The sequence below is a fragment of the Polyodon spathula genome, chromosome 21 (assembly GCF_017654505.1).
Source record: "Polyodon spathula isolate WHYD16114869_AA chromosome 21, ASM1765450v1, whole genome shotgun sequence".
Taxonomy (NCBI): Eukaryota; Metazoa; Chordata; class Actinopteri; order Acipenseriformes; family Polyodontidae; genus Polyodon; species Polyodon spathula.
In genome coordinates, this window is record NC_054554.1 from 6,512,676 (window position 1) to 6,529,644 (window position 16,969).

General features: G+C 38.8%; 2 protein-coding genes across 3 annotated transcripts; one reads left to right on the forward strand and one right to left on the reverse strand.

Moving 5' to 3' along the window:
- Positions 1-1,567: 1,567 nt before the first annotated feature.
- On the reverse strand, positions 1,568-8,864 carry LOC121296327 (E3 ubiquitin-protein ligase RNF166). Of its 2 annotated transcripts, none has more exons than XM_041221750.1 (6): positions 8,465-8,864; positions 3,803-3,959; positions 3,540-3,652; positions 2,996-3,110; positions 2,524-2,631; positions 1,568-2,083 (listed from the first exon to the last, which is right to left on the reverse strand). In XM_041221750.1, exons 1-6 carry the CDS (start codon positions 8,620-8,622, stop codon positions 2,018-2,020), a joined length of 717 nt encoding a protein of 238 aa, XP_041077684.1. In that variant the 5' UTR covers positions 8,623-8,864; the 3' UTR covers positions 1,568-2,017. The 2 variants fall into 2 exon arrangements, with proteins under 2 accessions (XP_041077684.1, XP_041077685.1); XM_041221751.1 differs by having other exon boundaries at positions 8,491-8,570.
- Positions 8,865-9,104: 240 nt separating this feature from the next.
- Positions 9,105-16,764, forward strand: LOC121296318 (cytoplasmic tRNA 2-thiolation protein 2-like). Its single transcript, XM_041221734.1, has 15 exons — positions 9,105-9,382; positions 9,985-10,059; positions 10,346-10,424; positions 10,815-10,874; positions 11,015-11,075; positions 11,281-11,390; positions 11,601-11,920; positions 12,197-12,332; positions 12,637-12,768; positions 14,203-14,294; positions 14,549-14,649; positions 15,046-15,214; positions 15,631-15,697; positions 16,084-16,142; positions 16,275-16,764. Exons 1-15 carry the CDS (start codon positions 9,324-9,326, stop codon positions 16,348-16,350), a joined length of 1,596 nt encoding a protein of 531 aa, XP_041077668.1. The 5' UTR covers positions 9,105-9,323; the 3' UTR covers positions 16,351-16,764.
- Positions 16,765-16,969: the final 205 nt, after the last annotated feature.

A 16,969-nucleotide genomic window follows, 5' to 3' on the forward strand; every position in this document is an offset into this window, starting at 1 on the left:
TTAAAAAATGTGCCAAGAAAAGACACCTTGTATAATTGTATGTAAAAAAAAAAAAAAAAAAAAACAAAAAATATTTTGTATATATTAACTTCACTCTTGAAAGATTAAATAAAAAAAAAAACTAGTATGACAAACTATAGACTGTAATAATTCTACATTAGAAAAATCTGACCATTTCAACAGTAACGCAGCAGTTATGCATTACTGTTTAATATCCCTTTCCCTAATGTAGCATGAACACATTTTATTAAAATCCCAATGCTTTGCGATTAGTCTAGAAACACTGTGTGAAAAAATGAAACACAGAAGTGCTAGCATCTCAACAGCTTCCAGCAAAAATAGACTGTCAGGATTTCAGCCTACTGAAGTTAGTAGTGCCTAACACTGTGTTATAGCTGCTACAGCTAAATACTATTCCAAAGACCCTTTTTTGTTCAGAAATACGTTAACATACACATGTTAAAACTATTTAAAGCTATAGTTACTGAACATTTAAACCTGACGTGGGCAATTTCCGATTTACAGTAGGGTGCCATTTTACATGAATTCATTATTATGGTATGTAAAAATGAACTTGACTAGGTAATGTTAACGATCTGAACATTGCCACCCTGCTTCCTCGCGTGCCTGTTTCTATCAGTCTGTTCTGGATTGTGCAAGTTTATTAAATTATGCAACATACAAAATTATTATATGGAAACAAAAAAACTAATTTAGCTTTTTAAATATGCATTTTGTATGCAGCGCTGGACTGAAATGACGCCCAAGTCAGGAATTAATTTATAAATAAATAACACTGGCATAGCTACTACATAAGCCATCCTGCTATAACTTTGATTCGATTGATTGGATGCAGACCCTAGTTTGCTTTATTTATGTGTTTATTATATTTGTCAAATGGCAGGTCTACTATCTCCCCAACCACGTTTATTTGCACTAAACAATTCGTACAAAAAAAAAAAAAAAAAAAAAAAAACTTACCGCATTTATAAAAGAAAGACCTTGAAAACAGCAATCCTTTCAAGCGTTTTGTGAATACCATCAGTAAAACGTTTTTCCCATAAATCACAGGTGGTGTGAGGAATCGTATACCATGTAACACCACTTCCAAGACAATTCTACTGCTATTAGATAGTACAGTTCAAGCTTGTTGAATTGAATTTTTAAAAATAATTCTAATACTTATTTTTTGTTGCTGGTACCTGTACACACCATACGTATATTTTCTGTTGCAGTTTGTAGACATTGAATGCAAATAACGGGCAAGATGTTTCTCCTCCCCTTTTTTTTTTTTTTCAAAGGTCAAGTGTCAAAACATTAATAATTATTTATACTGTATATCACAACAATCAACAGGAAGGAGTTTGGTTTGCCTTCTAATGCCCTCTAGTGTCCCAGCGATGTTATTACATACTAAGCCTCTGCATGGGCTTCAGTGCTCATGAAACTCTCTTTATTGCAGGACACATGGCACCAAACCTCTAGTTGAAAAAAACCTTCAACATGAAACAACAAACATCCCCCTTTTTATTTAATTATTTTTTTCAAATTATTAAAAATCGTGCCACTTTTAAAGAAATGTTTTCAAAAATATATTTCTTATGCTTTATAAAAAACACTGTTGTATCTAAACAAGTTATAGCGATATGAAGAATATATGTATTATTTTTGTAGTCAACTATAAAATATTAGCAGTACAATACTGTAGAAAAGTGCTGGAATTCACGACTGTAAAAAGGGGGAAGTGGAAGCCTTATGCAGGGGGTGAGTTGGGTCTTAACAGTTCCCTGATATTTTCTAGAGGCCGTCAATAGAGCTTCCACACTTGGCAAAATAAATAAACAACACAAATAAACAATTGAAATGCTGCTTTACATGATAATACAAAACAGTGAAAGGGACAGCATGTTTGTTTTGCCTGGTGTTACCCAGTGTGGAATTCAGCAGGAAGTGAGAGAGGGAGGTTCCCAGTGCAAAGGATGATGGTCCTGGATGGATGGAGGCCGGACTGGCGCCTCTAATTCTCAGAGAGTGAGAGTGTGAGGGCTGCCTGCAAAGCTGCCTCCTCATCAATACTGTAATCCTGCAACAGAACAGTGCGCAGGCTAGTGCCAGGCGGGTCACATACTGCATACACAGCACATATCAGCCTTCCCAGTATATACCAGTAATGCCAGGATTAAAATCTAATCCTGCACAGCTGTGTACTAGCAAATTTCAAAACACAGCTTTAGGTGTCATTGGGTGTTTTTTGCACTTCAAAACACAGTTTAAACTTTTTTGTTAGGAATAACATGCACAGGAATGAGCAAAAGTCTTGGTCAGTATTTCCTCATGAATTGCAGAAGCGTCACGACTCAGCCGTGCCCCGGTATGAACAGTATAAATCTAAGGGAATGACAAACACAACTCTTATCTGCGGGAGCTGTTTGCACTTTGTTACAAATGACTGCTAAATAAGTTTTTATTTCCCCGTGAGCCAGGCTTCCCACAGCAGTGTTTCCCCACCCTCTGCTTACTCACCACAAACGTGTCGTATGAGAACTTGTGCCGGTGTAGGAGGTGCTGCAGGAAGCTTGCACTCTTGTAGCTAGGATCACCCCAGGGCATGGCTGAACACACAGGACATACCTGAAGAGGGGGACACACATTCATTACACTCCATGGAGGAATGTCCCACCTTCTCAAGGACATTCACCACTGCACACTGGGCAATGGGAGGACAGAGAACAGGGCAAGCACATTATTTTGAGAGAGACAAAACCAGGCTACTGAGTATCACCGACTAGCTCATATAACTGAGTCCTTTTTGATGTCATGGTTATGAAAATCAATAAACGTGCCAGCGAGTCTGTAAAAGTGATGAAAGGTCATGATGTCAGTATTTAGATCCATCTCTGTTTAAAGTATTAATACTGGCCCCCTTCAAGTTTAGGGACCTAAATAAGGACCTGACTCGCATGCTGGAAGGAGGAATAGTTGAATAATGACTCGCCACTTTATTGGGGTCGTTGCGATGGTTCTCCATGCAGTGCTTGAGCAGCTCCAGCTGATCCAGGTGTCTGGCCCCACAGTACGGACACACAAACGTTGAGCGGTTTGGAATATTGCTGCAGACAGACCAAGTCAGACGATAGTGTCAGAGAGAGACCACTGTAACTAGACTGCTGCTTCTAGTACTGGGGCTCTGTGACTGAGGGCTACTATTATTATTAAAAAAGATGTGTTACACTTCATTTAAGAAAAAAGAAGGAACAAAATAGAAGGTTCTTTGTCAACCTTTTTGATGTTGCCTGACCTGCTTTGTTCTGCTATCCAGGAAAACATGTTGCTTTTGATTTTGAGACTATTTTCAGGACACTTTGTCCAAAACAAAGCAGACACGTATTTAACTACTGTACATCCTGGGTTGATTTCTGCAGGGAAACTCTTAGTCACCATGGAAAAAACTGTTCATCAAAAGTAAGGACAAGACACTTCCTGGGCACAAAACACTCCCAGGGGGCAGGTAGCAAATGTGTAGTTAGTGACCACCTTACCTGGGGATGGGCTGGGAGGTGGGCACTATGGGGACAAATTTTGGGCAGTTTGCCATTTGTTCCTGAACTTTTGTACAAGAGGAAATGTGAGACCTCATCTTCACCAGGGTAACCTTGGGGTAAAAAACAGAACAGTCTGTGATCAGCACAACCACACTGAAGTTCTCTTGTACCAAACAAAAACAGTGGTTCATTTTACTTTCCCCTTTTACTAATAAAAGTGGAAGACTTCTTTAGTAGATATCCTGTGTAAAATGGGTCACCTTTTTACTGCAGCCCCGGCAGGGAGCCTTGTAGGAAGACAGCTGCTTCTCCATGCTGGAGGACTTGTCCACCTTCTTCGAGTCGAAAGGCATGCGGCACAGCGGGCAGAGGGGAGACGGGACCTGGAGGCAGGGCTGTAGACACTCCCCGCAGAAACTATGGTATGACCAGAGAGAGAACTCACTCGCCTGCCATTAGACATTAAACAGCAGTCAAACGCTTTTGGCTAATGCCATCATCGGTGTTGTAGCCCAGAGCATTTGTCTACTTCCCTTATCATTTCAATTTATTCATTGATTATTAAAAAAAAAAAATTAAACTCACCTCAAATTCCCTGACAAGCTAAATGTTCTAATGTTTAAAGTCACTACATACAGTTGTACTGAGGTAAGAATAACACGAGAATGTTGTAATCAAGTATCAACAATGTTTTAATTTTAAATTACATTAGGAGACTCACAGGGAGCACTAGTTAACATGGCCTTTAATGCATTTTCTTCTAATTCTTCTGTTTATTCCCTCTCTGTTAGAATGTCTAAAGGGTATGAGACAGCCATTATTGTAAAGAAAAAACTAAACAAAACAATAAAAAAAACAGGTAACTGAGTCACAGCTGATAGAATGACTTTTCTGAGAAACTGACATTTTTTAGTTCTGTAGTTTTGACTGGTATGAAGGGGCAGTGTGGTCTGGGTATTGAAGAAAATAACCTAAGAGCCTGGAGAAAACAGGTTCAATTTTCAAATCTCTAACAATTACTGAGGGGTGGGGGGTATACAGCACAATCACAAGGTATGCATGTATATAGCATTGCTATTCTGAAATCTAGAAACCTATACACTAAGTTAATGCTGTTCAAGGCTCTTCGCAATCTTCGCAATCAGCTGGTAAGAAATCTGTGCGCTTTCAGCAGCTTCTCAAGTCTGCATTCTGCCGGTGATTAGTTTGAGGTGTTCCTGTTCAATTTGTGACTGGCAGCAGGAATGAGAAAATTAGTTAAAGACCAATATTACAGTGAAATATTGGAGATTTTTTAAACGAGCACAGATTCTCATACTTTGCTAGTGTTACCAATAATTCTCTGCACTACAATACTGTAACTGGTAAAACATATATTACATGTTTCCCATAAGGTGTGGGTGTAGGGCACTTGAATAGTGGCTGACGAGTTAATAATACTGTCATCAGCATAAAACCTTACCTTACCTCTCCACTACAGCACTTTCTCTTTATTTCAACAGTAAGACGTTTGTGGTCCGTGCCCATCACTTTCATTTAATTCAATGGGCTGACTGGCACATATGTTACAATATGCTATATCGAAAATGTTTCAGTGACACAATAGCAAACAAAAACCAGCAGCGAACACAAGTGGTACAGAAATACTTACTACCAAAGGTTACTCGCTTAATCATGACACTAAACTGCCATCCATGTGGAACCGAGATGTGTTGTTGAATGTAGATTATGTCTTAAGGACATCCACCTCCCTGACAGACAACTAGAAGGTCACAATTTCCTAGTGCTGTTACTCACAAAAAAATATTTCCATTCAGACTTGAAACAGAACAAATTGAATTTACTATGAATTCAAGAGCAGTGCTCTCTCAACAGGAAATTCAATATAAACCCGGGGCTGTGCTTCTGCAAATACAGGCTAATCCATCAGAAGAGGCAGGAGAGATCCTCCTCTAGAAACCTGATCTGCAAAATGTCTCAGTGGATTGGTTCTGTGACAATCCATAATCCTTTTGGGAGGGAGACTGTTTGTTTTTCTTCTTTATAGCGTGCCAGTCTCAATCTGCAGAGCTGCTCACAAATGTGATTTCATTTCAACGGTCACCTTTTCTTGGCCCACATATTGTACTCTATGCCATAACTACAAAGAAAAACAGCATGTGATAAGAGTGAAATTAGTCCTTAGAACAGTCTGAGGTTTTAATAATAATGAGTATTTGTATTGTTAAGTGAAGGGAATCTGGGTGTGTTATGTGGTATGGAAGGTTAAAATACTATAAATTGTGTATTCTATGATTTTACTGTGTAATATCATTTTTAGTTTACTATAAATACTTTACTGTACTGTTGTTGAGGGATCCTGTGATTAATGCAAATGTTTTTTATTTTTTTTATGAGGTATTTATTGTATCTTTGCCAGTGACCCATGGGAAAATCAATCTCGAGCTTTATGGGGATTACATTTAACTTTGTTTAAGCAATTAATTACGGAGTTATTTTGATTAATCTTAGAATGAAAACATATTTTCTTAAAATATATTTTAGCAATCTTTGTATGCTGAATTATTTTATAAACATCCATTCATTCAAGTTTTCTATTTTACGTGGTTCACCTTCCAGGCACGTATTTTGAACGTCAAATTGCCATTAACCCTTTATATATATCTCCAAATAGATTAGTCTACTCTAGCACAATTTGGTGACGGGAGATCGTGAGGAAAAAAAAAAGTGTGTTTATACTATTTATTTATTTATTTATTTTTTTTAAAAAAAGCTCAGCAGTCAAGCAGTCACCCATGTGTTGCACTGTCACGAACCGTAATCCACAAATACAGGAATCTCTTCAGTGCCATTTTGGCACTACGCCCCCCACACGTCAATGAAGGTGATTAGTAAAGCAACGAACTATGGACTATGAATTACGTGTTCTGGGCAAATGCATTGGCACATTAGAGGTATCTGTTCACCCCTGACAGACAGCTTTTCTAGGCTCATCGGCACTGCCTAATAAGTTTGAGTACTTGTATGACATAAAAGCAAGAGCTTGCTTCTTAAAAGCGTTCATGTCAGCTAGAACTAACTCAATCTACTCAAGGGAATACATAACAAATAAGTTAAAGTACACAAATGGAAAACCATCCCTTAATGTGTCTAATAAAGAGGGTAGAAGACTTCAGCACAAGCTGAGTGAACAGAAGCACACTCTCCTGAGAGACACTGATTGGTTCATTTACTGTTTGTACAGCCATGCTGAGTAAGCAAACTCCTCACAGGTGGGTTCTCTCTGTGATCACGTGACACACCACACAGTCCCATCCATCTTCGGTTCTACTGTTGCCACATTTTCCAAAAAAATCAATAAAACAAATGCAACAAATTATGCTTCCAGTTTTAAAACAAAAACAAAAAAACAAGCCTGGCATTCGCCGAGACAATACTTTTGTTGGTTTACAGTAAGGTTTAAACCTTTCAACCCAGCCATTTCGAAACTAACTTAAAATGCCTTAATATAGCTCTTTGCTTAAACATTATTAAACACACAAGAACCTAAGCATACAGAAACCAAAGTACTGTATGCTGCCTTTACTATACAATGTATATGATCCCTATTCACAAAGACTAACTGAAGAATTATTTAACAAATGTTTGTTTTATTGTCAGTTTTGATAAACAAAAAATATGTATCTTTATTTATTAGTGCTGCATACCCGTCAAGTTGCCTGGCACATATACATACTGCCAAGGGCAAAAGTCCTTTTTTGTTGCCATGCCCCAAAAACCTGGAAACCCATTCCATAATGTGGCAAACAGGGAGTCATACTATAGGATTCAATGTGTATCTGCCCAGCCAACACAGTGTTTGTTCTGCACAGTATCTGCACCTTTTAATGTCACAGTCAGTCCCCAGGCATTGTACACTAGGCTGGCTTATTTTTTTGCACAATGCAGCATTTGGAAAGTGGGATAACCTCCAGGTATAGCACAAGCTTTAACCATTTTCCCTCTGGTGTCAATAATAAAAGTCTCCCTATGTATACTGCACAACTTCAGGACCTACAGTACAGAGGATATTCTGTAGTGTTTTTTCCAGCTTATACTTTTCTCCTACTGTATATGCTCCTGGGCTTTGCTTTTTAATATCTCCTATTCCTCAAGGTCATCAAACATTACTTTTTTTTTCGTGTCATTCACTACAAATTATCGTTTTAGAGCATCAGCGCTAACAGGTAAAAGCGAAACAACTGTTTTGTCTTATTTTTAATTTGCTACCGTTGACTTCGCGGCGCAGAGACTGTAACCATGTTATTCATTATTATATACTGTGGTACGGTGGACTTCTCCTTTGTGTCTACAAAAAACAAAACAAAAACACCGTGTATGTGTATTTCATTTCATTCCCCACAGACACGCATTGCTTTCGTTCTTTCTAAAAAGCATTAATTGTCCGTTTCAATTTAGCACTACATTAATTGTGGAAATACGACTACTAAGCTACACAGTACTATTTAAATCTGTCCGGCTCTTAATTTTAAAAGGTCAATGCCACAATGAATACCCTCGCTTGTTTTGAATTTGTGCTCAGGGACCTTTACTGCAGTAAGGCAGAGATGCAAACAGATTTAAATGTTTATATTGCCAGTACTGTGTTAAGCCCCGTCTCCAACAAGAGCAAGACACGCACTGCACGTAATATTACTAGTTTGTATTTTCAATATTGTATCTTCATTCATATTGTGTGCATATTTTTAAAGATAGTTCCAAGGGTGACGTGTTCAGCAATAATTCGATTACAGAGCAAGGGTGTTAGTGTATCGTGCATTCTGATAACAGCAGCACTGCGTTTTTGTTCCCCATACCAGACGGCTGTGTTGTTGCTGTTATTATTACGATTCCTACTTTCTCAGTCCGGAGTGGCTACTCACGTATGTCCACAGCTGCCGATGCTTACGGGTTTGTGATAGACCTCCAGGCAGATTGGACACGAATACTGGCTTTCGATGCTGTCACCAGGGGCGGCTGCGGCACCCACGCTCTGCTTCTGCTGGGTCCCGGACACAAAACTGCGAAACAACGCCATCATTAAAGCGAATCACCGAAACCAACCTGCTCTTCTCGATTTGTGTATGTGTGTGTTGACTGATGTGAGAAAGAAGCAGGGATGATAAACAATGCATACGATGCTAGGCGTTAATAGAACACGCCGTGCAAGTAAGAAGTCAATACTGTCAGCAGTATAAAAAATAAATAAAATAAAACAAAACTACGGTATATCTAGTGCAATAGCGTCTTTCGCTATTTCTTTGGATAATAAGCCCGAAACACTACTTTGCCCAGCAGCCACCGCGCACCAATGGCTTTGCACCGTCAAGTGGGCGCTGTTCGTTTATGAAGTGCAGAATTATATTAATCAATGCGAGATTGCTATCTTTAAACAATAAGATAAGGTTTCGAAAGCAATGATTTTAGAATTTCGTTGGTGATAGAACGATTTTCTTTTTTTGTTTTGTAAGTAGAGAAAAGGTTTACCGTCTGCAGTGTTGTGTCACTTTTTTACGTCATCAAGAAGCGCTTCGTTGAAGGCAGGATTGCGGCATACAGCAAGAAAAATCGGTTTTAAATTTGATTAAACGGAAATATAAACCCTCAATTAAGTCGTTTAGAACAGAGGAGATTCTCGCTTTGTATTTCAGTACCGTTACGCAGGTTGACTCTGTATTCAAGTGGCTCATAAACCTCCCTCAATATTAAATAGTTTCTGGATATACCCGAGTGAACCTCGCCATGTGTCAAGTTGATGAGGACTATGAAGACGCTCAGCTAGAGACTAAAACTGTTCCGAGGTAATAAATAAGTAAACACAGTTAATGATACATGCATAATAATCCACATGGGCCATATTTTTTTTATTGAAATGACTGCCATGTTGAAATATGCTGAACAAGCCTTTTACACGGGGTATTATATATTAGCCTCACCTTTTGACAGTGTAAACTGCATAACCTGTTAATTTATGTCCTGTTGGAAAAAACAAACAAAAAACAAAACCCTTGCAGTTAACAATAATACCGACTTAAAAACGACATGTGTTGTAAGTAAATGTGAAGCTTTTAACCCATGCAGTCTGAAGCATAGTAGTGAGTGTATTATATTACTAGATGACCTTAAATGTATAGTTTTTTTTTTTTTTCAGGACTACTTTAAGGTATCATTTATAACCTCCTATTGCTGCAATTAGTAGTAAGAGCATATCAATTTAGAGCAGCGACATCTACAATTCAAGGCCAGACTGCGATGTGCAAAGAAACAACCGTGTCTGTTTTTTATGAAGCCAGTATTATCATTTTGCATTAGCAATTAAATCCTCAGTGAAAAAAAACAAAAAACAAAACACGTGTTTGTGTAAGATACTGACCAAACTTTGTGTTGCCGTCTGTTTTCTCAGCGTTTCTCGTAAATGTATGAAATGTAAAGGCGGCTCAGCTGTGCTGATTATTCGAGTTGGAGATGCCTTTTGCGGGTATGTTTTTATTTAAATGCATTTTATCACTCAGTCGATTTAGGTGCCAGCAGAATGTAAAATCGTAAAGTGATACATAGTCTGAAAGTGGACATTTCTGACTGTTACTGTGTTGGGTCATAATGGAAGTCAGTGCTTTTAAAATTTTATTTACGTATTTATTTGTTAAATGATGTGCCTGCTGCATATTAGATAATTAGACTAAGTGCATATTAAAACCTGAAATGCCTTGTTGCCAACCTTTTGGGGTATTTTCGATTAAACAAATACATTGTCTCTTATTTAGGGACTGCTTTAAGGAGTATTTTGTACACAAGTTCCGTGCCATGTTGGGGAAGAACCGTCTTATATTTCCAGGGGAGAAGGTACATTTCCTTTTCTAATTTCCACTAGTTGAGGGTTTTGAATTTTGTAATTGTTATTGTGAATGAATAGTTGGCATTATGGCAGATCAGCAAACATCCTTTTTATCATATTGGTTGATGTGGAATATAATACCCTGTTCACTCTGTCTAATTAAAGTGAGATCAAAACACATGATTGCTATTCATTTTAACAATCCTGTAGCTTTCAACACACAGTGATTGTGCATTATCTGAATGGTGTATAAAAATAATGTAATTTTGAGATTTTGTGAAGCTTACAGTTTGGGCTCTAAACAACCATGTCATGCTTTTCTTTTTTTAATCATATTTGTCTGATTGTGTTTGACTAATGTTTTTTTTTTTTTTTTTTTTTTTTTTTCCTACTGTCAGGTTCTACTATCTGTGTCTGGAGGTCCTGCATCCAGTGCTCTTCTCTCTCAGGTCCAAGAGGTACTGTTCTTCTTTTGCTAGTTTGTTAGATGTTTCTGTAATTTTTCCCTTCTTAAATGAAATGTTCATAAACCAACTTGTCTTGTTTGTTTCAGAAAATATGTGCTTTTATTCAGAAAGTGTTTTTTGTTTTGATTTAGGGTTTGAGTCGTGAAACACCCAAAAAGCTGCGTTTTGTTCCTGGGATAATCTACGTCGACGGTAATGCAAAGTAACAATGAATCGTGTTTGTTTGTGAATGTATAGCTTAAGAACTATGATTTTTATAAATATAAGTGCTTTTGCAATGTGATTTTCTACAGGCTGTATCTTAAGGGTGTGTGTTTTACTGACAAAAGCTTTTTAACAAGAAAACAGGTCTCTTACAAAAGGGTTAATTTTAATCTGGATATTTTGTCTTTCACAGAGGGAGCTGCTTGTGGGCAGAGCCTAGAAGAGCGAGGTGAAGTTAAAAGCCAGCTGGAATCGATATTCCGAGCATCTGGATTCCCATTTTATATAGTCCACTTGGAGGCGGTAAGCAATTTTGCCTTAAATCGAACAGGGGTGTGCAGAAAATCTGGAATCTATTTAGCCCATTTCAAAGGAAAGTAATCTGAGTGTGCATTTATTTTAAATAAATTAGTCATTGCAGTGACACCCAATGATTACATCTAGGACAAAAAACATTTCTTCCTTAACCCCATGTGATATTCTCTTATTTGTTCTCATTGTTTTATCTGCCAGGTTTTCAGTCTCCCCAGTTCAGTCCTGCAGTGTGCATCCTCAAACCCAGACAGGCGGAATGAGAGCTACAAAGAGGCAGTGGATGGATTTATTCAGAGTGCCAGCTCCGGAACCCAGAGGGAGACAGGTCAGGGGTCCAATTCATACACAGAGGTCCAAACCCTGCTGTCAGAGCTCAATACCCAGGATTGGTCTGGAGAGGGGGGCCCAGTGACCAACAGGAACCCACCCTTCACTCCAGAGCAGACCGAGGCTGTAAGGACACTGCTGGCTTCAGTGAAGACTTTGACCGCCAGGGAGGAGCTGCTGAAGACCCTAAGGTGAGAAACTCCTACACTAATAGGGTGCAGCAATCCTGGTTGCATGACACTAAATTAGTGCCAAATGAGATATGCTCTAATGGTGTTTATTTAAAAAAAGACAACAATGATGTAGGGCAAAAAGACATTTAAATGTTTTTAGCAATGCTCAAAAAAAAAAAAAAAAAATCTAATTTTATTATAAATGTTCTCAGAAACAGCAGATGGATGGGTTTGTGATTGTTTCTTGTCTTGATCTCCAAGGTAGCTTTTTTTCCTCCTTCTGTTGATGAGCAGGCAGCATCTGATTCTGCACACAGCCAGGGTCGAAGGTTACTCAAAGGTGATGATGGGAGACAGCTGCTCTCGTCTGGCCGTCAAGCTGCTCACAAACATCTCCCTGGGGAGAGGGGCATTCCTCGCCATGGACACGGTGAGTTGTGGCAATTGCAGAGTGAGTTGGGTTGGTGGCTTCACAAGGACGCTCGGTTTGTTAGCAGCTACTATAAGGGTAAAACACAGAAAAAAACATTTATTTAAAAATGGACATCGAGTAGATACATTTGAATATCGATTAGTTTACTTATCTATTGTATTGAGCAGAGTTCTACTTCTATAGGGGGGCTGGTCTGAGTGGAGTTGTCTTTTCTAGATTTGTGTACAGTATTGAAGGTTAAGAGAGCAATTGAGAAACTTTAACCAATGCTGTGTTTGGTTTTTCCCTTCTGTTTTTATAGGGTTTCTCTGACCCCCGCTATGGGGATATTGCCATAATCAGGCCCATGAGAGAGTACTCCTCTAAAGAAATTGCCTTCTATAACAGGATGTTTAAGGTCCCCTCTGTTTTCACCTCGGCTCTTGACACTAAGGTACGAAGCTATGCATGTTTTTTTACTGTGTTGTCGAGGCTGTTCTGAGTCACGACAAAAGTGCTACATGTAGCATTTGCAAAAGCAAATGGAATTCATATTAAATGCTACAGGTTTACTTGGGTGTAGTTGCCACATGAATAATCATCCCCACTATAGAATAAAACGGGGCACTCTGCGAGAAGTTTGATTCTCATTTTTCAGTAGTCGTAGTATGCATAATAGTGTTTTTATATTTGTACCCATGTCTGGAATATGTGGAGTCTAATTCTGTCACGAAGGAAGTTAATGGGAGAAATAAATCCATGGTAAAGTGTTGTAGTATACAGTACTTCCGCTATACTAAGTAAAAATGTAGTAAGGATTTGTGAGACTGTGTTATGCTGATGAGAGGTAAGAGCATTTGGGCTACACTGCTGTACTAGACCTGAGCAATCCAGGGCGTTTTATGAAGGCAATTAAAATAATGCCTGTTCCAGGGTTTTCCCTAGAGCTGGAGACTTCAGAGCTGCCAACTTGCATTATTATCACTGGCGCCCTTACCTTCACAGGGCTCTAGTCAGATGTTTTAGCCTGCATGGGGAAAAGCACCTAATATGGTAAAGATAAGCCTCTGTATTTAACTGCACTTAAGAAAAACTGAAAAAAAAGGGGTGGGTAGTTGCACTGTGCGTGTCTGTAACTAATTGTCGTTCTACAAGACCCTTAAGTTTACACTGATGAACAAACTTAACAGTGTATTTAGGCCCTAAGTTTCTAAGGTACACACACACAAGTACAGTGATTTGCAAAAGTATTCACCCTGCCCCCCCTCTCTTCTTGTTCAACCATTCCAGTGTGGCTTTAGCTTTGTGCTTTGGATCATTGTCCTGCTGAAATGTGAATTTCCTACCCAGTTTCAGAGTTTTGGCTGACTCAAACAGGTTTTCCTCAAGGATTTGCCTGTACTTTGCACCATCCCCTCTATCCTGACAGGCTTCCCAGATGCAGAAGAGAAGCATCCCCATAACATGATGCTGCCACCACCATGCTTGACAGTTGTGATGGTGTTGAATAATAATAGTACTTTTGAGTTAAATGGTTATGTTATTAAAGCCCTAAATGGCATACATTTCTTTTATGTTAATGTTGCACCTGTTTGCATTAATAATTACTGGTCTTTTTAACTAGTAAAATACTAGATATACTGGAATCGATCTGCATGCAGAGAATTGCTTCTGTGAGTAATATACAGTGATTTATTTTTTGGTGGGGGTCCTTCTATTCCAGGCGTTTGTGGATTATTGAGTCAAAAGCACATTTTTGTGAATTGAAGTTACAAACCAAAGTCCCTCTCCTATGTCTGTGTGTGGTTTCCTGTGGTTGACATTTCCTTCCTACACTCTGGTGTCAACGGAGATCTATTTTGACACTTTTCAATCAATCTTTTCTCAGGCACCAGAAAAAGCAAGCATTCATCGCCTGACAGAGAACTTCATCAGTAAACTTCAGGCTGACTTCCCTGCCACTGTCAGCACCATTTACAGGTAAGATCAAAGAATCGGGTCTTAGAAAACTGCCTAGTATGCACGCCTATTTTTTTTTTTTTTTTTTGTGTAAATGACTTGCAAATTTACTCTGTGGCATTTAGTCAAAAGCTATTAAAATAAAAGTAAAACTATAATAATAGTGTAAAAACAAAGAGAATGCAAAGCAGTAACAAACCAAACATGGACCTCTTGGAGATTTGGTCAAAAATAAAGCTGTTTAATTGTCACCTATCGCTAATCTGGTTGCACAGGACAAGTGAGAAGCTCAACACTGCCTGCTCTCGTTCTGTCACTGACGGAGAGTTGACAGAGAAATGCCTGCTGTGCCTCTGTGCCTTGGACACTGGAGCAGGTGAGCGACAGCACTAATCTGATCTCCTTCCTGAGTGTGGCCAGTAGTTAAGTGGCCTTGTTTACTAAGATTTATAGCAACATTGAATTTTACACTATTTTCACCTGTTTTTAGGAAAAAGGACCTGTGATGATGTGCTTTTCAATCTGTGTGGTACCCCACTCTTAATTATTCCCTGTTATCGGGGATGTAGAGGAGGTGGCTGTACATGCTTTGTCTCACTTCTACAGATATCTATGGAACTGCCTATTGAATTGGGACAAAACTTGCTAACGACATTCATTAGCACAAGTTATTGATAGTATCGGTATGGAGGCTGCCTGCCTACCTTTCAGGGGTACATGTCACTGCAGCCGTCTCCGGATGTTCATGTTTATTTCTTCCTTTGTTCTACAGAGGAGGCCACCGCATTCCACGCCACACTTATCTCTGAGAACCTCTCTCGTAATAGGATGCCTGGCACCGTCCCTGCCCTGGGGGTTGCTAAGCAACAGTGCTGTGCTTCTGGTGGTGAGCAGAAAGAGAGCTGTGGGCACAGGATGGGTGGCTGCCACTCAGTGGACAGGTAAAGAATGAGGGTTGTGTTCCTTTTCTTAACACCCTTTTTGGTACAGTCTTCATTCAAAAAGCTCCAGCATTGTTCCTGAACAAACATGGTTTAAAATACATAACTGTTCTCACAGCAAAACTACATAAACAAATGAATTGAAGTTAGGATCCGTCTGTGCACCTTGATTGTAATGAAAACGAGGAGAAACAAAGTGTTTCCAGTACTGCTCTTTCACATAAAAAAAAGGTAAAGAAGCCACTCATAGCCTACCTTTGAAACCATAATGACATTGGAGACCCTATATTGCACCATGTGTTTCAACAAATGCCTGTCTACTACACTAGATTCTTAGTTTTACTTTAGTTTTGAGTATTTTAAAATTGTAGGATCTGTTGGATATCTGTGAAAATAGTGTCATGTTTTCCTTTTAGGACCAGCTTCACCCCTGAACTTCAAACCTTGTTGTGTTACAGCTGCAGGCTGATCATTAAAGACATGGTGAGCAAGATAGAAGTAGAATTAAGCAAAAATACCTGACAATGGAAATGTGGAATATAGCATTCATATTTGTGTTGCATCTCATGGTTTTCTTCGGTGTGGGTGTGGGAGGGAGGGGGTAGTTTTTTTTATTTTCCTTCCAGCTTCCAATTTGTCAATCCACCGATTTTTAATTAGTTTGTTGTAGTTTTAAATTGCTTGGTGGCACAAGTATATGTGTTACCAAGTTAGTTCTTCACTCCTGAAGATGCTACTCCCATTTGAACGATGTGGGGCAGATGCTTGGATACACATAATTATCACAGTATTACTGTCTTGAACATTGTTGTTTTTTCATAGGAGGGCTTTGGGGTCATAGTAATTATATATATTTTTTTTTAAAACAGACCTCTGTAAACACTATACCTGAGTACATCCTATCTGAAGCAGAACGCAGGAAACGGAGGCGAGTTGTGTTTTATTTTATTTTATTTTTGCAGTTACTCCTTGAAGCATCACCTTACCATAAATGTCAGCTTTTAATTATCCATGGATGCATTACTCCAGGATTTTACATAGCTGTATTTCTGTCTGGCAGGGCTCAGATGAAAGAGGAGATCCAAGACTTCCTACTGAATCCAGAGAATGAGGCAGGGGAGATGACAGTTAGTTGACACTCGACTGGGATGCGATGTTAGACACTTTTAAGTTAGTTTTTTTTAGATACCTGCATTAACTCCACACCTTGTGCTCCTCAGAGCAGGCGTGCCTTATAAAACACCAGTCAGTTGTTGGGATGCAGTGTTTTAACGTGTGGCTCTTGCATTTGCATTTTATCTTCTATTTTAAGCATTTTTGCACATTGCCTGGAAACCTATGGTGCACGCACCTGCTAATGTCAAATGACAAATTAGTTTGGAGCCTACCACAATACAAATCCATTTCAAAGCGTTAAGTCTGTCCTCTGTCTAATAATATGACCGCTTGCATCTCTCTCTGTTTTTGTTAGCATGTTAAGTCTGTTTTCATTTCTGTACCAAAAGCCACCTACTTTTCACATGTATTAAAATACCTATTTTAAAAACTTATTTTTTATATACTGTCTTCACTGTCTAATGTTTATCTACATGTGTGTAAGTGCACACTAACATACATGCTTGTTTCTTTTGGAGTTTGATTGTTATTTTTAATGTGGAAACTAGATGGCAGGGTGATTTTTGGATACTGAAACAGATAAATAATCCAGCAGAAGTGTGTGTGGTAAATGAAGGTATGGTGTAAGCAATTTTATTG